The following is a 24,366-nucleotide window of genomic DNA, read 5'->3' on the forward strand; positions in this document are numbered from 1 at the left end:
TTCAAATGAATGCAAAATAGCTTACTTGATTCTTAATTCAAGGATTAATTTAAATAAAGGTAGTTCGCAAAGAAGATTTTCTATAAAGGTCACACTTGTTTGTGGCTTAAGGCATCAGCATTCTATTGTATATTTACATTTTTTACAGCTGCCCTGCTCCCTAATATCAGAGTCAGCAGACAGACAGGACACCAGCAACAGGTACCTAAACCAGTTATAGGAAAGGTAATGTTGCAGTAACAATGGGAAAAAATGCTGCTTTGCATAAAAAAGAGCCGACAAGCTAGGGAGCAGGTGCAGGCCAGATGTCACACAGCCAGTTGTAAAACAAAAGCCAATTACTTGTACCAACAAGTACATATACAACCATTTATAAGGAAACATAGCATGCCAAATATGCAGTTATTGCAAGTCACTAATCCCAAATAAAAGCTAGTCATTGGAGAGATGAAATTGAATTGGATGGATTTGTCGAACACATATTTTGTTTTTGTATCATAATTTTACCTATTTTCAAATGTAAGCCATTTTAAGGCAGTTTACTGACTAGTTTAGCTTTGTTATGGTCATTATTTCTGGGTGTTGAGTTTATTGTGTCCTGATTTTCAGACGGCCTCTGTAACATTAAACCAGGCTATAATGCATGAGATTATTATTTAAAGATAGGCTATTTTTAAAACGTTGATTGAAATTAGTACAGTTAAATCTTTTCAATAGTAACGACAGTTAACTACTAAAAGAACGTTCTTCAGCCTCATTACCCACAAGGCAGTTCGCTCAGCGTCACCGTGTTGTTGCGGAAGTGCCGGGGAGCGCTGTGTTCTCTACTAATCTGACAGTTGCATTTATTTTTCAGAGCATATTTCTCACTGGATTTATGGTTATAGCGCCGTCGTTTACGTCGAGTAATGGCAGCTCTAAAATACGCAGGCATGGACGATACAGATAGTGAGGACGAGTTACCCCCCGGATGGGAAGAGAGATCCACGAAAGATGGATGGGTCTACTATGCAAGGTAAGTGGAAATCCTCGTTTTTCCTGTCAACACGAACATGTCTGTTTTAGTGCTGTTCACCGACCAAGTAATCATATCAGCGTTATCACCATGAGGCTAACACAGCTGGCTAGCTACACCTGTTTGATGGGCTGTGATATCTGAATTGTTAGCATGGATTATAAACTCCACAGGGCTCAGGACTTGGTAGGTTTTCTGCGAATGGTAGATATTTCATATAAACTGTCTTGATCTTCATAAGGCTGACTCTGGTATCGCATAGGCTATTTTAGCTTGGAGGTTGTTAGGTGATAGAAAACTTATTCTTTGATTATGAGATCCTGAAATCCTCATCAGTGATGGAAGCAAAACACGTGGATATTGCTGCAACAACAATGACAACAACGTTGTAAAGTTAGTTTAAGCGGATCCCATCCGAGTCCTTGCCCTTTACTTCAGGGTTTCACTTAGGGACCACCAATAAATCACAGTTTTAATGACACAAAACCAGTGCTATTATCCGACTGTAACCTTTTTTTCATTACTGATGGGTCATGAATTTCATTTACCGGAGGGAAAGTCTGTCATATGTCCATCCTAACATTAACTTCACTTATACATCTTACACAACCAGTCAAAAGTTTGGACACACCTTCTCATTCGAAGTGTTTTATTTATTTAAATCTTTTCTACATTGAAGATTTATACTGAAGACATACAAACTATAAAATAACACATATGGAATTATCTAGTGGACACAAAAAGTGTTAAAACATCAAGAATATGATTTATATTTTGCTGGTTAAGTGTGCCTTGAATTTTGAATACATCACCAACAGTGTCACCAGCAAAGCCCCCCCACACCATCCCACTTCCTCCTCCATGCTTCATGGTGGGAACCACACATGCAGAAACCATCCGCTATTCTCTGCGTCTCAAAAAGACACAGTGGTTGGAACCAAAAGTCTCAAATTTGGACTCATCAGACCAAAGTACAGATTTCCACTGTCTAATGTCCAATCCTTGTGTTTTTTCGCCCAAGCAACTCTCCTCTTCTTGTTGTGCATCCTCAGTAGTGAATCTTTGCATCAATTGGACCATGAAGGCCGGATTCTCGCAATCTCCTCTGAACGGTGGATGTTGAGATTTGTCTGCTACTTGAGCTCTGTGATAATTTATGTGGGCTCTAATCTGAGGTGCTGTTAACTTGCAGTTTCTGAGGCTGGTAACTCTTGTGTATGTATCCATTATGTGGTAACTCTTGCTCTTCCTTTCACTGGGGGGTCCTCATGAGAGCCAGTTTCATCATAGCGTTCGATGGTTTTTGGGACTGCACTTGAAGATTCATTCAAAGTTCTTGACATTTTTCGGACCGACTGGCCTTCATTTCTTAAAGTGATGATGGACGGTCGTTTCTCTTTACTGAGTTGAGTCGTTCTTGCCATAATATGGTTTACAACAGTAGTCAAATAGAGTTATCCATTGTGCACTAACCCTGCCTCTGAACAACACAACTGATGGTCTCAAACACATTAAGAAGGCAAGTAATTCCACAAATTGACTCTTGACAAGGCACATGTGTTACTTGAAAACCATTCCAGGTCACGACCTCATGAAGCTGACTGAGAGAAGCCAAGAGTGTGCAAACTGTCATCAAGGCAAAAGGGGGCTACTTTGAAGAATCTCAAATAAAAATCATTTTCTGGATTTTTTTAACACTTTCTTGTTAACTACATCATTCCATATGTGTACTTTCATAGTTTTGATGTCTTCAGTATTAATCTACAAAGTAGAAACATTTTTAAATAAACAAAAACCATTGAATGAGAAGGTGTGTCCAAACTTTTGACTGGTACTGTATATCCCTTTTTAGATGTCCACCCTGTCTATTCCTTTTCTTTTATAAGTGTATGCATAAAGTATCCTTAGTACTTTGTAACCAAGGACACATTTTTTATTCCATTCATTTATGCTCATCTGTGCTGTATATTATATTCACCTGAATGTAAATGTGCATTTTCTTCTTTGTCTTCAGCAAACCAAAATACTGCAGATGTCAATGAGTCAGCTAGATATTGGACATTACTATCACAATTTATCACATCAATGTGTGTTTATTAGATTTAAATGAATTATGAAATACAATTGAGTAAAGTAAGGAAAAATGCTGGGTTAATAAGTTTGTCTTTGTGCACCAACAGCCACGATGAGATGAAGACACAGTGGGAACACCCCAAGACAGGAAAGAAAAAACGTTGTGCCGGAGGTTTGTTATAATTACTTATTCTTCATGTCCTTAAAGGTATTCCGTTCTGCTTTGTATACAAGGCATATGCACACATATTCGTATGAAATAGTCTCGAAACAGCGTTTCACATAACACCATAACCCTCCTGAACTCTCACACTCAGCACCACACTCCCCTTTGAATGTCATGGGGCTCAAACCCACAGAGCCTCACAATCAGGAACATTGCACTCCTTGTGACTCATTGATAATGCCTTTATTTACTATTTACAACATCTGTATCTGCTATTTTTATTATTATTTAAATCTCAATCTTTATATATTTATATAGCACATTTAAAACAACCTCAGTTGACCAGAGTGCTGTACAGGGAACACATATAAAATAACACAATAGGAGTACAATAATAAAAACAATAATTAAAAACAAGATAAAAAGCACAATAACTAGAAACATATAAAAACACATACAAATATCAAAATGTTATGCTCAACTAGTATTAAAAGCAAGTGCAAAGAGGTGAGTTTTTAGCTGAGATTAAAAAAGTTCAATAGACTGAGCAGTCTGGATTTGTACTGGGAGGCTGTTCCACAGTCTGGGAGCTGCAACAGCGAAAGCCCTGTCATCTCTGGTTTTTTCCTTGCACAGAGGAACTACCAACAGGTTCTGCTGAGCTGAGCACATTTATATATATTTATATATGTAACCTGTACCTTATATTTGTTCTGTTATGTAAATCCATTGAAAACTAATGCGCTTTATTACTCATTGCACTTTCTGGTGGGATGCAAACTGCATTTCGTTGTACTATAAAGTTGAATCTAATCTATTCCTGTATCTTGTTTTCAGTAACTCTGTTTTTAAATGCTACATGAAAACGTTGTTTGGTATATAACTGTGTCTTTTCCCACAGATTTACCATACGGTTGGGAGCAAGAAACGGATGAAAAAGGACAGATTATTTATGTTGAGTAAGTAGACTTTTTGTTCAACAGAGGAAACAAGTTAGTTTATTTTGGCCTCACAGGATAAGCTAAACTGCATAAATCTGGCATAACGTCTCCGTTGTAACATACCTTTTTCTCTGTCATTTTAGTCACATTAACAAGCGGACCACATACTTCGACCCGCGGCAGGCCTTTACAGTAGAGGAGGTGGTGTTGAAGCCAAAGCGGTATGATGGAAACACTGCTGCTCTGGAGATCCTGCAGGGCCGCGATTTCTCAGACAAGGTCATCCTGATTACCGGAGGCAACTCTGGCATTGGTGAGTCAAAATCTTAATACGTTTTACCAATTCACTAATGTTAATAATAATACATTTTATTTCTATAGCGCTTTTCTTGAACCCAAAGACGCTTTACATTTGGGAGGGAGGGTAGACAAACAAAACAAAAACAAAGCCAAAAAGAAACAAAGAAACAAACCAAAACAGAAAAGCAGTCAGGAGGAAGTTGGTTGAGAGGGGGGGGGGGGGCTTATGGATACAGAGTTGAAGAGGTGGGTTTTGAGGCGGGACTGGAACAGGGTGAGGGACTCAGACTCACGGAGGTTTTGGGGTAGGGAGTTCCAGAGCTTCGGGGCTGCCACAGAGAAGGCTCTATCCCCGAAGCTCCGGAGTTTGGCCTTGGGGATGGAAAGCAAACCGGCTGAGGTGGATCTGAGGGACCGGGGTGGTTGGTAGAGGATGAGGAGGTCAGTGAGGTAGGGGGGGGGGGGCAGATGGTGGAGGGCTTTGAAAGTGAGGACCAGGAGTTTGTAGTGGATGCGGTGTGAAACAGGGAGCCAGTGGAGTTCTTTGAGGACCAGGGTGATGTGATTTGATATAATGTTCTGTTATGGCTAAAAATCATCCGTGTGTTTCCATTATGATGCCACTAGGTGGTGATGTGGTATCACACAGTAGAAGAAGGGTTACTTGACGAGAGCCTCTCTGCTCCCTGCAAGTCCCATCTCTCCACACCCAGACATTCATCAACATTAGCCTCCAAAATTATACACTTAGACTCAACAAATCACTCCTTAATACCGAACATGATTGTATTGAAGTTCATTAGCTGGGCAGAATTGGATGTCATTGTTAACTGTAATGAATGGTGTCCATTTGTAGCCAGCAAATGCATTGCTCACTATATAATGGCCTGGATACAAATGTATTTCCTCTTTCCTTTAGTTTAAATTAGCACAAGTAGTGGCCATTTGTTCAGACTTGCTGCTTTGTTCGGGATAGATAATGACAGCACGAGGGAAATCAAATAAACATAAAATCGTTAATTGTCTTTATATTCAAATTCTTTGTCCCAAGGAAAGTCAAAGCATTGTGTAATTGTTGTGTGTGTATTAGGAGATGCAGCACTGTAGTACAATAGATTTACGGTAGCCTGGGGACCTTTACTGAGCTTGTGAACTCAAATGCCTTCCCGACCTTGATGTTCCTACTTCCATTTGTCTCTTTATCTATATACATATTCAAGGATTCATCAGATAGAAATGATCCAAATCCAAGTATTATTGTCCTTGAGAAAATCTTATTTGAATTTGTTCTACTGTAAGAAAGAACATTATTGACATTTAAAGGTGGGGTAGGTAAGTTTGAGAAACCGGCTCGAGATACTCTTTTTGTTATATTCCATGGAATGCTCTAGGGATGCTCCGATCGCTAATTTCGGGGCCGGAATCAGTTTCGGCCGATACCGATCGCCGATCCGATCGAGTGGGCGGGGCCTAAATGGAAGATTTAAACATCACTTTAAATCTTCCATTTAAAGTGATGTTTAAACTCAGTTAATGGGGCTCATTCACTGGAGCTTCCACAAACAACAATCAAATTAATTATTACATTGAAATGATGTACATTATTCAAGTTTACATTCACTTTGGATAATAACACGGGAGAAATGAGCGGAAGCGCTCTCTTTTCCTCTCTCCCCCTCTCTCTCTCTCTCTCTCTCTCTCTCTCTCTCCCGTCTCTCCCCCTCTCTCTCTCTCCTGACAGCCTGTCAGTATCTCATGCAGCTCACTGATCCAGTAATGAGTGACCCGACAGTGAAGAATAAATATATTTATAATGACTAGTTTAGCTTGTTCCAGAGGTAGATAAAATAGCTAAGTGTGTTAGGTCTAACTCTTGTGTGTTTCGTCCCGCTTACCGGTCCGGCGGGCGGAGCTGCAGGATTTCTGATTCACACACACGTTGCATACCGCTATTTTACTGTCTTTTTCAGACACCTTAAAATAATGCCAGACCGGTGAAGCCATTTTGGCGAGCTTGTTTTGCCGCACACAGAGAAAAGTGTCATGTATTTTACGTCATGTTATCGGCTCTCGCGATCGGCATGTTTAGAGAGCACCGATCGATCGGTAGAGAGTGAGTATCGGCCGATATGGATCGGTAACCGATCGATCGGAGCATCCCTACTCTTAACATCCCGATAGCAATGAATATTTTAAGTGCTTTGACAATAAATCCATTAAAAAATATCATCTGTGGAAGCCGTAGTACTGTAAAAAGCACGACCAATCATCTGAGCCGGCCCGGCTAAAGTAACTGGATGGCCTACCTGCCTGTCAGCCTTCCATCTGTGCACAAACTTATCTCGTGCCCTCATTGGTCATGTGCGCGTTCGTGTGTGTTGGAGGAGGGGCTTACAGAGATCTACCACTTCCTTACAGAGGAAGTGGTAGATTTTTTTCCGGCTGTATATTTTCAAATTCTAGCGCACTCGAGCTGGTTTCTCCAAAATTACCTACCCCACCTTTAACAGTGTAGGCACAAATATACCGGATTTTTTAAAACATCTTTAAAGCTCATGGTTTCTAAAAAACTTCTCAACTGAAATCAACTAGGATGACTGTTTTATTTTTTAGACAGTTTTTGAATGCATCGTAGATTAATCGTACATTAACGCAGATAAACTAGTATAATTTTTTCGTCCTGGAAACATAATTAAATAACAAAAGCCAAAAGAAAGTTAAGTTAAAGGTAAGTATGGTTGCTAATAACCAAAACAAAAGTGAAAAATTGACCCAGTACAAAAATATAATTAGCAAAGGTGCAAGGAAAGTCTTACAAGGAATTTAGAAACTTGTGGTTGCTCATGGAGAGCTTTTGTAGAAAAGTAGAACATATTAAGTTGTGGAGATTTTTCATCTTTACGGAGCCTCTAAAGGGACATGGGAAAAAAAACAGAAAAAAAACGTAATACTTTACAGTTTGTCACAAATCTCAGTGCACTGTGATACGCAGCATCTAACTTGATCAGGTAATTGGCAGGTGCATTCAAATAAATCAAATCCCCATAGTCCAGACCAGCACAGGTAAAAAGGTCACAGTGACTAGCCTTTTCCTGGCCTCAAGCGAGAAACAGGACTTGTTCCTGTAGAAGAAACCTAGCCTAACCCTCAGCTTTTTAAGCAGGTTATTTACATGAAGTTTAAAAGTGAGACAATCATCAAGCCAGATACCAAGGTATTTGTAACAGGTAACCACTTCAAGTTTTATTCCTTGCGTAGTTACAATATCTACAACAGGCTCTGGTGTCTTTTTAGCTTTTGAAAAGAGCATTACCTTGGTTTTATCAACATTTAAAAGAAGCTTTAGTTCAGAGAGCTGAATCTGAATAATGTTAAAAACTGTTTGCAATTCAACAACAACCTCCTTAATGGAGGGAGCTGCACAGTACATCACGGTATCGTCCGCATAAAAATGTAAGGTTGCTCCATCGACATGTTCACCTAAACTATTGATTTCTCCCCAGGAAAGTACCACCTCTCTAGCAGGCACTAAAACGGGGGTAAAAGTTCTCATGAACTAAGTTCTCTTTTTGGTGTGAACGCAAAATCCCAGGAACTATCGGAACTAAACGGGAAAAGTACGGGGAAAACTACTCCGGTATGAAAGCGCCTAATGTACACTTCTCTTAAATTGCTGCTATTACTAACTCCATCATTAACCGGGAGAATGTTTGAGAAGGGAAAAGGTGAAAATTCACTGTCAACATCCAAAGACCCTCTGAAAGAAAGCTGAAATATGATGTATTGTTCTGATAATAATTAATTTTTCTTTATTGATTAAAAGGTGGTAAGAAATAATTATATAGGGAGAATGGAGGACATTGCAGATGGTTTTCACCACAAGAGGGCACAGGAGGTCCATGATGATGTTGCGGTTGGGGTATTCAAACGTTATCATATTAAGTGCTTCACTTGTGCCGGCTTTTGCCTTTGTTTAAAAACTATAGAATGAAAAAGATAATCCACATTTAAGATTTGCTGCAATGTATTTAGTAAATGAAAATGTGTTCATTGGAAAAAAGCAGCTTTTCTCCCAAGAATGCATCAAATAGCTACAACACTCAGACATTTTTATAGAGTGAATGCTTAATAAACCCATATTAACATAACCTTTGTTTTACTCTTGCACATATTAAATATGCAGCTCCCATAATTAACAGTATTCTAATAGTAATTGCTACTACTCGTGTGCTCCTTTGACATTCCACTAGTGAAATGCGGTTATGCCAATTGGTTGGACCCACTTAGCATTTTAATGGCATCAATAGTGTTTTAATCCAAGTGTCAAGGCTATTTCCATTTTCTTCAGTGCTTATTCCTTCCACAGGAAATGTGACATTTTTATTAGTAATGGTGGGATATTATTTAATTAGCAAATTTACATATTAGCGCTTTGATTTAGCTCTTAATGCACGTGAACATGAAAACCACATATGAGTTTATTTATGCAGGAAATGTCATAGTGTCTGGTTTGTGACCAGCCTTCAGACTCCATTGCAATAGTGCTGGGAGGCGAGACAGTGATGCAGTTTGTCTTGCCGTTGTGATCACTGTGCTTGGTTCACAGCATTAGTCTTCCTCTCTCTGCTCTCTTTTGTAAATTAAAAACCAGTACCAACCTGAATGGTGTTTTTAATTGTGATAATGGAAATGAATGATCTCCGTTTATCTTCCCTCTATTTCTACGTCTCTCCCTCTCCCCCCTTTCTCTCTAAAGGTTTTCTTACTCTTATAGACCTGTGGTTGTACACCTGTACCCCTGCATTGATTCCTAAGCGGCTTTGACCCAGGCCTGAGCCTCCTATCCATCCCCATTACACACTCCTGCTCTGGCTCTAATTCCCCTCCTTTCAACTAACTCTGTTATTTACTGTGGTCCATGGAACAGTTGTCCTTAAAGGGCCATTGTTGTGATATTTCTGGAAAAAATACTCTCTTTCTTATTAGAATGAATGCACATCCTTGTTTTTACCTTTTTAAACTCCCCCAACAAATGTCCATACTAATCTACAAATCTGAGAGCGTGTACAAATATATGATTCCTGTTGAGATAGACTATATCTGTATTCTGCTCTCCTTGCACAGGCAGTCATTTTTGCCCCGTTGAAATCTCTTTTGGAAGCAATGTGTTACTAAATATATATGTGTCCCCCTACCTGGGGAGCAGCGTCAGTCTCTTAGGCTCTGACAGCAGGGGCCCTTTTGTCAGCATAACGTATGTTGAGTAGTGGTCAGAAATAACATATTGGCCCTCTGTCTCACTTAAATAAAACATTCAGGTTGACACAACAATCTGCTATGTGCTATTTAAATCGCAGTGTAGTATGTATGACAGAAAACATATTTTTAGGGGTGATTTCACTTTCATAAATAACTTTTCAATTTGACAGTAGAACTTCCTCTTTTTTATATTGTGTTTGTTCTCCCAACTAATATTATTCTGCATCTTCAGTGTTTATTCTTTTTATGTCGACATGTTCAGAATTGTATCTGAACTTTTTGGCCCTTTAACACAGTGGCTTGTTCCTGCAGTTGCAAAGCTCTTCTCTTAATACATGCATTACATTCCACATGGTATTGTTGTTTCGGGTCAGGGTCAATGCTGTAATAAGAAGCAGCAATGACTCCAGACAGGGAATAGTAAGGATTTGGAAAGGAGCGCTTCATGATGTTTAAATATCTCTACATCGCCTCTGCAGTGTTTTAGGACTTTGAATGTTATTCTTATTCATGAAAGACTAACATTGTTCTACGTTTGTGTTGATCCCAGTGTTGTGTTGGGAGGATTAAGTGTCAGGCCGGTGCTCTCCTCTCTCTGGATGGAGAGATCCCTAAGCATATTCAGTGAGTCGCAGAGCTGTGTGCACCGCTGTGTGCAGATTAAACCCACAGCCTAGCTTTGTGGCTGATCATTAGATTGAGGCAGATTTGTTAAGCATAACTGCCATTAAATTGGCTGCAAAGCTCTGGTATTTACTGCACTGCTGTTTATGAATAAGGACCCCCTTAAAGACACACGCAGCGATGCGTTAAACCCGAGCCTCAGTAAGGAGGTAAATGCATTATTCATAGTGGGAGGAATTAGATGGATAAAAAGATGTTCCTGGTGAGGGTGGCATGCGGTGCCTGCGTCTCAGTGTGTGTGTGTCTCTGAGCATTTCTGAGTGGCCGTGTGTGGTTTAGGTGACATCCGGAGTGCATCTGTGTTTATATTCAAAAGTCTGATAGTATTGTGTGTGTGTGTATGTCCGCTGGGGGAGCGGCCGGGCCATCTCCTCTGTGGCAGCTTGTGAACTGAGCCATCGAGGAAAGTGTTGTAGTGTTCTTTTCTTTTTTCAACGGGTATTTCATGTCCTCTTTGATGAATGTGTTTATTGGCTACGTAATGAGAACCAGTTATGGTTGGTTAGTCAAATTATTTAACTTTATTAACCTTGGATGAAATTTGCTATGCAGACCCAAACTGGTGTAACATGCAAAGAGACTTATGCTGGAGGCCAGAAGGGTTCAATAATGATTACAGCTCTAATATAATAGAAGTGAAGTGGTTAGCGAGAGAGGATGGAATACATATGTGCTTAAAGGCGGTAGGTAAAATAAAACGAAAGGGTACCGGGTTATTGTGTGTAGTCAAGTAGTTTATAGTCCTATCGAGTTTACAGTCTGCGGATGATGAGGGGATGAAAGTTACATGATGGGGGGGGATTTGATGACAGTGATGAAAATAGCCCCAATGCTCAGGAGATATGTGCGTGAGGTCTGTGTTTATCCTGGTGCAAGTGTATGATTCTACTAAACCCTCTGTGTGTGTGTGTGTGTGTGTGTGTGTGTGTGTGTGTGTGTGTGTGTGTGTGTGTGTGTGTGTGTGTGTGTGTGTGTGTGTGTGTGTGTGTGTGTGTGTGTGTGTGTGTGTGTGTGTGTGTGTGTGTGTGTGTGTGTGTGTGTGTGTGTGTGTGTGTGTGTGTGTGTGTGTGTGTGTGTGTGGCTGCAGGAGGAGCAGGGGTGACCAGTGCAACGTGAGGCCATGATGAGAGATTGTGTAGGGAGTTGGAGGTTGACACAGAGGGTCAGCAGGAGAGAAGGGGGGTGGGTGGGCACTAGATAGGGCTGCATGGATGGTGTGACAGCAGTGGGGGGGGGGGGAGGCAGAAGGGGACAGGGAGGGGTAATAGAACCACTCTAGTGCTCTCGCCTGGAACAGCTCAACCTTGGACTGTAATTACTAACCATACATCCCACTTTTGGGGTGACATCTCCCTCCTCTTGGACTAATGGTGGGGAATTAGAAGGGATCTTAAAAGTCACAAAGAATGGGGGTGTTGTGCACTTTCTTACTTCTTGGGACAAGAAATACAAAGCAGCTGGAACAGCTGCACACGTCACTGACGGACAGGAGTTAACTTGTCTCTGAATGTTTTTACTCATTCACTATTTTCTGACTAAAAAACACTGGAGAACTGTAGCTTGATATTTAGGGCATGTAATAATCGTCATCATTTTGTATCATCACTGAAAGGTTTAAAGTCACAAAACTGTAATATTTGCATATTTATAATTGTCTTATTTTAACCAGAAACTGGTGATTATATAATAAATAACATAACAGTTGCTAAATATATTCATAAAGACAGGAACTCAGTAGCATTTAGGATCACATGCTTAGAATGTATTATCAATAGTGTGAGTATCCCATTGTGTTGTACATACATCATAGGATGATTTATTTGTCACGTCACTTCCTGCTTTTGATCTATTTCTATTCAGCTTTAAACTGGCTATCAGGGAGGGCGCCATGCTTAAACCATGATGCAATGTTCCTCTTATCTCCATAAACAAGCCTTTTTTTGTTTTTTCTTTATGCCATTCTATACCTTATACACAATATGCTCAAATGTTCTGCTGTTGCTGATGTTCTATGCTTCTTTATTAATTGTTTTATCTCTCCCATTTGGAAAGTGTTTACTACAGTTTATTGTGGTCGCAAGGGTCTAGCATTATGACACTCAAATGCGATTGCTGACAGTAAATACTGTTCACTATAATAAAAGCAAGAGACTTCAGACAGAGCCAGGGAGTTAGGAAGAGATGGGATATGATCCTGGGCAAAATCAAAGAAGTGATGCTGAGGAATGATTGGACCAGAAGGACTGCAGCTTGCACATGCTCCGCATCACCCTACATAATTCTATAAACTCATAAACATCAAACCATCTCACGAAACTCGGCTGCATGAATCAGGTTGACTTCACCAAATTAAAGTAGTCATACATACACAGACTTAAACAGTGTAATTACCAGTCTCATATTTATCACATTATTTGTTTGCTTCAGAAATATAACACACAACATATTTTTATATTGTGCAATACATTTAAAACTCCCATATATTGCATCGGCGTGAGTGATATGCAGTCTGTTCGTGATCTGTGTTGCTCTTGTGTTCTTTTAGCCGAGCACAAATTGAGCTCTGTCGAAAGGGGATTGTGGGAACCGTGTGTGTTTACCCACAGGTCTTGTAATGATCGGAATTGACTTCTGTTTGCCCAATTGTACTACGGAGCTTATTTTAGTTAAATGCCTCTTTGGATGCAGATCAAGAGAGAGATGGAGCAGGCTGTTCCGTTTGCCAAATAAACACGTTTACTGACGAGGTTGGTAATGATCTCATTACTTTGAGCCAATACACCTGTGTACGAGGGGGATCCAGAGAGGGGCGCGGGCCAGGGAGGACAAACAAAGCGTGAAATCACTAAATCACACTCATTATTGGGGGATATCAGTAGGGCCAGGATCCTAATGTACCATGAAGAGCATTCACTGCTTAATGGATATTTTACACATTTTTTAAATGCATTTTATACATAACACTAAAACAATTTTTGAGCCACTTACTGTATATTTTGTTGCATTGTGAATCTTTGGATTCAATATATCAAAGGGCTGAATTGTTGGGCTGAAGTGTTGTCTTCATCTCCCAGCTTTTAAAAAAAGACCATGCACACGTTCTTCTTCCTTTACATCTGTTTTTCTCATGTCCTATTAGACAAAAGAACCTGAAAGATCATTACAGCCCTGTATAATAGCCAGGCCTCCTGTGTGTTGTAAAACAGCTTATGGCGTCTGTCAATCCAGCGGAGGACAAGAACCCCCTGTCTGACCTACTCCATGTTCCACCATCAGAGTACAATGCTGAAACAGACTGTCAGTGTTGTACACCTGACCAGGAACTCATTTCAGTGCGGCCCTCTCTCCCGGCAACATGGCTGGGAGGGCGCCGTGGAGTCTCTGTTACAGCAACGCCACTCTCGTTATTTCACAATTAATGTCAAGCCCTTGTTATTTGTCATTGGAAAAACATGACTTCAATGCTGCTGCTGTTGTTGCTGCCATATTCTAATTTGTTCTCCATTATGGAAAACACTGGTGTCGATTAATTTCACTTTCATGGTTTGTACCCACAACAAGTGAGTGTGAGGTGTTGTTGTTTACCAGAAGCTAGTGCTCTTGTCCAATTTATAAACGCTGAAAAAAGCCTTTAAATGATGGCATGCTTGGAATCCTTTAAAAAAAAATCTGTTTCACATTTAGCAGCTTCTTATGGATTGTTTTCTGTTACAAAAAATGACATTTAGTTACATTTTAAATATGCTGTTATCTTAATACAAGACACATCCTTAACATTTCAGAGCTTACATATTTTTATTATTAGTGTTTAGATTAAATTATAGTGAAAATCCAGACATTTTGCATGACATAAAGAAGATTTTATGACATTTGTTTCCTATAGTTGGCTGCTCCAATTGCAAATTCAAAGGGCATATTTACTCCGGGAGTCACAGCGCTCGTTTTTTTTTCTTCTGTCATGTTGTTTTTATTTTCAATTCCATTTCCTGTAAGTGGAATGATCTCGGCTCTCAGCCACAGTCCCCTCCATTACACCTAATAAGGTGTCATATAATTTAATTCCATGCTTCACTTGTCAGAGAGGGCTTCCAATCCGACTCCAATTTTGAGTTTTAATAGATATTAGTCCTTAGCGCTCTCTTCACAATTAGGCCTCCCAGTTTTGCTCTTAATGAAAATCAGATTAAGACATATAATCTAATTACAGTTCATATTAATCCACCCTCTGATACACTCTGCCTCTCACACCCTATTTGCGACAATCAGTTATTGTGGCCGTCACTTCGTCAATCAGGGCTCTCACAATGTACACTGTGTGCGTGTGTGTGTGTGTGTGTGTGTGTCTAACTGTGGTTTGTGTTTACTGCAGAGGCTGGACTGAGAAATGTGACGCTGCTCGGTGCTGTTGAACTTTGAGGGATAGTAAATGTCGCAGGGAATAAAAATACGGGGAAGGAAAAAAATGTTAATCTCATAAATTAATTCAACCTATGGGTTGAAATGACCCATTTAGACTTGTAATTTAGAAGTTAAATTCTCTCCCTCTATCTTCAGTTTTTGTCAGTTTTATCGTGACTACATGATTTGGATGGAGCCATGAAGTAGTCTTGGACTGATAAATTCTGTCTATGCGCGGGCCTCGTTTCATGGGAGAAGCGTCCTTATCAGAGGCACTTTGATGTTCTGAAATATCACACCAAGGTTCAGTTTGAATGTCATGACTGTTTGATTGTTCATCTGACGCTTTACTATGAGCCATGTTTTCATAATTACTGCCAGCACTCTATAATTCCCAACATAATTAACAACCTCCCTTCCTCTAACCCAGTACGAGCAGCGATACCTTCCTCAGAGCCGGCGGTCAGATCCAAAACTTTATCTAATAAGAGAGGAGGAAGTCCACAATAATTCAATCAGTTTCATCACTTCCGAGAGAAATGATTAGCTCCGTCTACCAGACCACTGGGTTACTCAATGAAAGAAATTATATGGAAAATTGATAGGGATTTTAACCCCCACCGCCAGCATCACCACCCCCGACACCCCATTAGATTCAACCCCTGAGAATCAAAGTTATCTTAAGAAAAAAACTAATCTTTGAAGCGTGGCTCGCTCACATTTTTTTTTCTGTCTGTCTTCCTGTCTCCCTGATCGTGTCTCAGGCTTCGAGACAGCCAGGTCTTTTGCTCTTCATGGCGCCCATGTGATCCTGGCGTGTCGAAACCTGTCTCGGGCCAGCAAGGCAGCCAGCCTCATTCAGCAGGAGTGGGTAAGTGGCAGTCTAACCCACTATATTCCCGATATTATGCTTGGATCAATCAACTCTTTAAAATATAAAAATGGTGATGTCAAAAAGGTATATGAAAAGAACAGAAATTATTTTATTCTGGTAACACTTATTGTCTATTAAGCCAAAGATTATTCAGCTTATTTCGGGATTTAAGGATACTCCCTGAAGTTTCATTGTCTTCAGGTTTTTGAATTTTTTAAAAACAGTTGTTCTTTAATCAAAACCAGAATCTAAATATAGAGGGTGTTTTATTTTATTCAGCTAGTAACTCTTTATTGAACAAATCTATGATTTCGGGCTACAAATAAAAAAAAGATGATTAGACTTGTTACAATGTGAGCAGTGGATGTGTGACAGACTTAATGTTACAATAATGCACGCATCAGTAACATTAAATATATAAACCAATAGTTTATATGGTCCTCATATTCTGGTCTCCCTTGTGAGACGAACAAAGCGAAAAATAACTTCTCTTTGGGTGTCTCTGCTTAAAGCAAGAGAGAGGGAGAGTGTTAGTGAGAGAAAGTGGGAAGGGAAAAAGTGGGAGAGGGCATCTGATAATTACCTGAGATTATTGCTCTAATATCGCTGCGCTTGTGACGCGTCCCCAGATTTACGAGTGTGGGAAAATAAACAAGTGAAATGTGGGTGCTGGAGCAGAAAGAATAAGCCATTAGCACTGGGTTGATTACAGAGAGCAGGACTTGAAGAAGAAGAAGAAGGAGAGTGAGTGCTCCGCGCAGATATGGAGAGAGAGAGACTGAGAGGCAGGAAAACAGGGGGAGCGAGAGAGGGAGACAAACGCCTTTGAGCGAGAGTAGATCTGCAGTGTTTAAACTCACCCATGTCTCTAATTGAAGTATGCCCCTGGGGCTGTCAGCGCGGCTCCACAGTGCGAAATCCAGTGCACAGATCTATTAATGTGGCTGCTTTGTTTCAATGACTGAGGAAAAGCTACGATCTAAGTGCCAGATTTTCTAGTCAAATTGATTTCACACCTGCCATAGAATTATCCGAGATGCTGTTAAATGTTTGTGAAGCAACACATGGGAGCTGTTTGGAATTCACAGCCTGAAACGACTGGTGACCTCTGCAGTGTAAACGATAATCTTCTTTATTTGTCTTACAAGTGCATATTTTCAGCAAATGAAGTGATTGAGTTAATACAGTTCTGTATCGTTCAAAAGGAGTGAATTAGCATTCCCTAAGCCAACTCCATATTTCCTCCTAAAGGAATCCCCCTGTTATAGGCTAATGAATAAAAGTCACAATATCAGAATAAATCTTTGCCGCAAATTCTCCCTTCTGGCGACATTATTAATAGATTCAGGAGAAGAATAGAGAGGAGGATTAATCTTTAAGATGATGGATGGATTCTGCTCGCCTTCCCATGCTCCTGCGTTAAGGTCATTTTGATAAGAGGCTATATTTTGGGGTCCTCTGTACAAAAGGTCATCATATCTACTTCCAGGTCCCTCTCAGAGTTCCGCTCTGGCTGCCAGGAGTGGAAGTGCTGTTCCGATTGCACAGGACCTCTGACCTCTAACTACCTGCTTACTATTACTCTGAACTCTCTCTTTCTCTAACTCTCTGGCTGTGTGGGACAGTGCTGCTGTTCAGAGGAGAGAGCTATGGTTCGTCTGCAGCTCAGGGCGGTGCCGCTCAGCGCAGCGTCGTGTACCGACAGTGGGTATAATAGTGGGGTCACCCATGGATAATGGGCAGGTCAGATCAGCCACTGGCTGTTAGGAAGTGCAGGGTCAGAGGGCTCATCTTTCCCAGCCATCAGACCACGCTCTGCCAGGAACAACCGCAGTATAAACAGAACAATACACTTTACATAACATTAGTGGTACCTCTACTTCATCTTCATCTAATATTAAAGTATTTGTTTCAAGGCTCAGCAATAAGAAAAAAAAAACAGATCACAATATTTCTGACCAAATACCAAGTTATCAATACCTTTCACAAAATATTTACGCAATTATATTTTTGATAAATTATTATCAGTAGTGACGATAAACTGACTAAGGGGGCTGAGGAAATACATTGGACACAACCTGGAAAATCACATCAGCCTTTAAAACAAGAAAAAAACAAGATTTTGCCATAACACTAAATAAGAAAATCCAAAATCTAAGAGGATAGTTATCACATATCACAATATGAATATAATTTCAATATGTTTCCCAGCCCTAGAATGTTTATGTATTTTACTGGTTACATTTTTAGCTTTACGTTATAAAGCTTGTTTGGCCCACTAGAGATTGTAATACCTGTTTGTGTTTTTGTTGACTTTTTATCATGAAATTAGTTTCTCGCTGTGTTTATGTTACACACTGTTTTCATGATGGGACTTCAGCTCCATCTCCACCGCAGGCCTAATCTGTGCAGAATGGGTTATTCTCTCTGCGAGGTGAACCCCCTCCAGCAGGCTCATTAGGGGAGTTTAGAGTGGCGGAGAGGGGATAAACATTTACCTTATGATTGTGTTTTACAATAAGCCCGATGCTAGTTGCCTTTATAGGGTTCAAAGGGGCCTGTTTTTACAGGCTGTGATGAAGCCACAGTAAAACCAGGGGGGGATTAACCAGCAGATGGATGCTGGGATGGTGGAGGGCAAGCAGAAGGAGATAGGAAAATACGGAGAGGGAAGGGGTTTTCACCAAAATGAGACAAAGATATGTTTAAAGAATCAAAATGTTGTGGGTTATGATACATTTTCCATCTTATTTTTGAAATAACGATTTTGTCAGGTAGCAGATGTTTGAGCTCAGCATCTCTTGTCGTCTGTACCATGACTTAACTACATTCCCCACATCCTCCTTCCCTATCCATCTCCTATTCCGCTCACAGTTCAGGCAGGTTAAGTTGCTGGTTAACAACCAAAGTGTTTCCTGCGTGCTGAAGATTTATTTTCCTGATTGCCTTTAAAATTCTGCTTATCTTTGACTCCAATGTCTCCCTCAGGGAGCTGTAATGGACTCCCCTGAGATACAGTGGGCCAACCAAGGCCCTTGGCCCGAGTAGATTACAATACACACACATACACACTCGTGCGGCATGGTCTTATTTTGTAATTTCTTTCCTTTTTTTAATCCAAAATGCTTATTTCCCCCACTGCCCCTTTCTACAACACATGCTAATGAGCTGTTTTGTAAGGGCGTTAATTAGCGAGCTACTCACTGATTGCTGTGCTTGTTTTTGTTGTGTGTGTGTGTGTGGCAGGGGGGTATTAATATGGCTGCGTGCCGCTGAGGAGAGTTCTGTCAGGGTCTGCTCTGGAACCAATTAGGCTAAAGCTCAGTGTCCACTGAGGCTGCTGGGAGAAAAAAGCCTGCTGCTTGCAATGTCAAACAGCAACATTAACACAGGCCAGAGAGGCAGAGCGAGACAGGCGGACTGAGAGCCGATAAGCAGCGGTCACTCACACTGCAGACACTCTCTGCTCTGCGAGATATGAAACATAGTCAAAGAATACAAACCCTCTGTCACAAACCTCTACCTTCACCATTGTTATTAGATTCAAGCCTTCAGATACTTAGAACGATATATCTATACGGTTTCCCATTTCAGGTAAAGTGACGTACGCAGGAAAGGTCTTGGAAGACAGACGGGAAGAAGGCGGTCTCTTCTTGAGGTTCTTGGTGCATAAACTTGTTTACTCCTCCCTGAGAATGTCACATGAGTCCCTTTTTTTGTTATAGAAAAAAAACCTCTTGCATGATTGTGATACATGCAAGCATTCAGACCCCTCTGTGTCACCATGCTCTACCTTTAACCCAAATCACACTTATTAGCACAGGAAAAGTGTTGCGTGCGTGTGTGTTTGTGTGTGTGTGCGTGTGTGTGTGTGTGTGTGTGTGTGTGTGTGTGTGTGTGCATTTGTCCGTTTGTCCGGTGCATAACCTCCTGTGTCAGTGTGACAGGCCCCGTGCCCCGCTGGCCACCATGCCATGCCACGCTCTCCCTGCTGAGGCCAACAGGAAGTGACACATGTGAAATGCTGACCTGGTGGGTTACATCCCGCTCCAGGGCCTCAGGATGCTGCTCTTTTAGTCACTCTTCCCCTCTCTTCCCCTTCTCCCTTGCTCTCTCTTTTTTCATATCTCTGAAAGGCCTCAAAGGACTTTTGTCCCCCTCCGTTCACCCTTCGATTACGTTCATTTTTTCCCTCTTATTTCCTCTTATTTCCCTCCCACAATGATTTAAGGAAACAACAGCAGCCACTTTCCCAGCTCTGCGACTCTCTTTTATGCTGCCAGAGAAGCCCGTAGATATACGTTTGTCATTTATTATTATTATTTACTTATAATTATTTCCCTGGTTTTCTTTTCCTGCCAAATATGTTTAAAATCAAGTCATACTGAGCTGAATTTCTTTTCATTTTGAACTTAAATAACGAATAGAAAAACAAATTGTTATGATTGTTTGAATACAAACATGCATACCCTTTTATGGTTAAGGATGCCTCACATGGTGCACTTTCTTTCATTAAAGACCAGAGCAAAAGTAATTTTATTTTGCATGTGGTTACGCTGACACGCCACAGTTTGAGCTCAGATAAATCCAGTGGAGATTGTTGTTGGGGATGTTGACGCTGGTACTTAAAGAGCCCTAGAGCCCCTTCTCAGATTGTCCCCAGACTACACTGACATTACACCTGCACTTCCATCTTTCGCTGCTCTCCCAATCCTCATCTCCAATATCAGATGCATCCACTGAATCATTGAGAGGGTGGCGGCTTTCCCTTATTTCCAGGATAAGGTATTGGGAAAATTGTTCTGTTTCCTGGCATATTAGTAGCATGCGTCCACCTCTCCAGGGAGCCCTTATTTACTTATTTATTTGTTTGTTTCCTACCTGCATTCTGTCTGTAGACTGGGAATACAAAGGTCCCACTCCCCTAACTACAGTCTGCATCGGCCTGGCACTGAAGCGAGCAGAGGGGATTGATGAAAAGAGGGTGGAATTGCGATATGTAAATTTGATGAGGAAACCCCTTTTTCCTCAAATGTACCCCGCTCTAATTCCTCCGAACACACAACGCTTGCACGACAATAGGCTTTACTGTAATATACCACTGAGGATTTCTTTACATCACACAGGTGACGGTTACAATGCAGCTCGTGGGAATAGTAAAGGAGGCTCTGTGTTGTATAGACTGTTAGAATAAACGTAAAAGAGTTGAATACCTGGAGTTTTTACAGTAGTAAGCATTTTGTGTGTGTGTGATTGTACATCAATGTAATACACTCCACAAGTACAGAATGTGTGCACACATAGGTGCGTGCACACATCCATCCACATGGTGTGTATTTAAATGCTTGATTATGCATTTTGCATAGCTTTGGGACAAGCATCACTCTTCCCAGACTGCTAATAAAGTGACCAGGGAGATGGGGAACCTAAATGAATCCTAAAGTGCCTTGCTTGCATTCCTCACTCCCTCACTCTCCCTCACTGCTCTGCTTAGTTATTCCAGGCCGTCGTGAAAATCTGTGCGCCGCTCAGCTCTCCTCCTCCTTATGTCTGTCTGCTATGGCCAGGTGCTCTGTCTCCTGGAGAGGTGTGGCCTGCTCCTAATTGCCTGGACCACAGTGAACTATGGGCAAATGCTCCGTGTGAAGGAGCACTGTGGAGGAATAATTTAGAATAAATCACATAGTTAGCCGGGTGGTATTTTCTGCTAAATAAGCAGTTCGGCAGCCGTCTCACATGGAGGTGTGAGCGTTAGAATGACGGGTCACTTGCCATAGGTCATGTTGGGGAGGTTTTAAATGATTTAAATGATGTCACTGCCACTGAAGGGGACAGGTTGAGGAAGGATGTGTAAGGCAGCACCCCTTTGTTGTTTGAACCTGACAGACTCTCATCCCTCACTCTTTCACTCTGGCCTCTGAAGGTGGGCCCATAGCCCTGGGACGAAGGCTTCTTATGATGAGAGAGGTGAGAGGTGGCTTGGATCTCTTTCACTCTTTCTCCTCTTCTTTCTCTCTCTGCCAGCAGAGAATGTTTTTATTGAAGTCTGAGGAGTGCTGACCACAGGCACAGAGACAAGTCCAGCACACACTGAAAGGTTTTAAATCAGGAGAGGAGCCAGTTGTAATAAGCTGCAGCCAAATAGACGGAGGCTTAGTTAATGTCTGCCAAACAAGCACACACAGTCATGTTGAATGCAGGGACCATCTGGCAAGTGGCTATAACATTTATCCGATATTACCCCGAACACTTTTAGCATCTTTAGCACAGTTTGAAATGAGCACAGGCTACCGATCCCACGATGAAGTTCATTGGAGATGCAAAAGGATAATTATATGTAATTCTGTGTTTGATGTCTGTGTGAGATTTAAATTGTCTGATGCTTGTCCTCTAACTCAACAAGAGTAAAGTCAGACATGAGATGGGAACTTAATGAGTATGTGGGTTTGAACCTCCCTATATCTGGTGGCCTACACGTCCATGTCCTCTCGCATTTTCGAAAGGAGGAAAAAACAACATAGGAGAGGGAGGAGTGTGTGTGGTGTCAGTTTGTTTTTGTTGTAAAGGACAGAGGGACTGTCCGCTAACAACAGACAAGTGCGTCACTACAAGTCACCAGCTGCCACGTCCGACCAGTCTCACACTTCAAGTCACATAATTCAATGTCAGCCCGATCCAGAATAACGGTTGCAATGCTCTCTATAGTCAAGTGCTCGTTCTAAAAGAAATATGGAATTATGATGACGTTGTTGTGAATGTGAAAATAATGGGTTGTTAAGGGGTTTTTTTGCGTACAAAATGTACTGTAGATGAAAGTGTGCTTTTTCAGACAAGGATGTGACCTCTAAGGACTTATTTTTCTATTTACTGTGTATTTATGTAAAACTTTGCTTCATTTTTGTATTCAGTTTCCCCAAAATCTATATCTAGCATTTTGGTGCAGAACTCTGCAAATCATCATTCTTGACTGTAAATGTGTTTTGCTGATAAGCCTGTGTCTTGTGTTTATAGGATATCCTCTGCAGTTAGGTCTCATGGAATTGATATCACTGAACCGCTCCAGGCATCCAAACAATCCTGCCCCAGGCACAGCTATCATTATTTTCTGGGAAAGTTGTGTGTTTGTTAGTGTGTGTGCATGTACGCATGTATATTTGTGTGTGTTTGTATGTACTTTGACACACAGTTAACAGTGGTTTACAGCTTAATCAGTCTGTGTAACTGAATGCATATTTATCAGGGAGAAAATTCATGCTCAAAGAATCAGACCTCAGCCCATACATCACACACACACACACACACACACACACACACACACACACACACACACACACACACACACACACACACACACACACACACACACACACACACACACACACACACACACACACACACACACACACACACACACACACACACACACACACACACACACACACACACACACACACACACACACACACACACACACACACACACACACACACACACACACACACACACACACACACACGCGCGCACACGGATCCACATTTCATTAGAGGGGCAGATTCAGGCAGCAGTAGATTAAAAACAACGTGTGTTTTTACAGGTCCATAAATCAAGCATGGGACGAGGGGGATTCATTTAGAGAACACCAGAGTTGTGGTGTAGTTGCCCTCACGTGACTAACGCTTAACTGCGATACTTTGATACACTGCCTTTTTATTAGTTTCATTCTCTCCTGCCCCATTTCAATGATTATCTCTCAGCTCACATTTGACTTGCAGAGTAGGCTAGATGTTGTTTTTATTTTAGTTGAACATTTCGAAGATGAAACGGCCTCCCAGACTCACCTGAGTTAAGCCTACACAGTGGCAAGTGATTAGGCCTACAGACCAGTGTTGGTAGCATAATGCTGACTTATCTTACAAAACTGAATTTAATGTGATTGATCCTGTGTTTAGTGAATAAACACCTGTTTTAGTTTGTTTTGCAAACAATTTTTGGATGGTAAAGCCAGCTCATAGTCTTAATTCTTATCATCCATTGAACCTGCTAGCTAGCCTGTGGGGATGGTGGATGGAGAGCAGGTGGGGAAGGGTGTCCACACTAAGAGTGAGAACTATAGCATTTAGCTACTATACTATAGCAACTATAGCGTAGAACTGTAAATATAACAATATGAGCATCCACACTGTTCTGTTGGTAAGAGGAAAGCCTTGATGGGAGAAAGGAGGAGAGATGCTGTCTATTTCTAAAGGTACACTTTAATGTTGATAGAAAATATGTTTACAGTCCATTTGTACTAATCTACCCTCCTGTGCTCAACACATTTGTAATCAGATGGATTTTGATTGGATCAAGACTGTTTTTATTGTGTTCATACAATCACTCTGAAATGTATCCCAACAATACCATATGCCACTGATGGGTGGACTCAACAGTGTACTTGAGTTGGAACTGTTTTTAAAACGATATAATGATTGCTACCTTTATAGTTATTGTTCATATTGCAGACGGTCCTTAGTGCTATTGCTATTTGGGTTGCTCATGCTTTGAAAATGGTTCCAGAGTTTTAATGGTGTGTGAAGCACGCCTATAAGGTGATCAGTGATAAAGCAACATCACACACTCTGTCGAAGTGTGTGTGTGTGTGTGTGTGTGTGTGTGT

The 24,366-nt window shown here is 41.0% G+C and overlaps 1 protein-coding gene across 1 annotated transcript in view; it reads left to right on the forward strand.

The window, feature by feature from the left end:
- Window positions 1-792: 792 nt before the first annotated feature.
- The window catches only part of wwox (WW domain containing oxidoreductase), a 138,276-nt gene continuing 114,702 nt past the window's right edge, over window positions 793-24,366 (forward strand). The window contains exons 1-5 of the mRNA XM_034084685.2: window positions 793-1,015; window positions 3,196-3,260; window positions 4,156-4,213; window positions 4,339-4,508; window positions 15,601-15,707. Coding sequence (XP_033940576.1) covers window positions 909-1,015; window positions 3,196-3,260; window positions 4,156-4,213; window positions 4,339-4,508; window positions 15,601-15,707 — 507 coding nt within the window. The 5' untranslated portion in view covers window positions 793-908. The remainder of the gene's footprint in view (window positions 1,016-3,195; window positions 3,261-4,155; window positions 4,214-4,338; window positions 4,509-15,600; window positions 15,708-24,366) is intronic.

This window comes from Pseudochaenichthys georgianus, chromosome 6, assembly GCF_902827115.2.
Source record: "Pseudochaenichthys georgianus chromosome 6, fPseGeo1.2, whole genome shotgun sequence".
Classification (NCBI taxonomy): Eukaryota; Metazoa; Chordata; class Actinopteri; order Perciformes; family Channichthyidae; genus Pseudochaenichthys; species Pseudochaenichthys georgianus.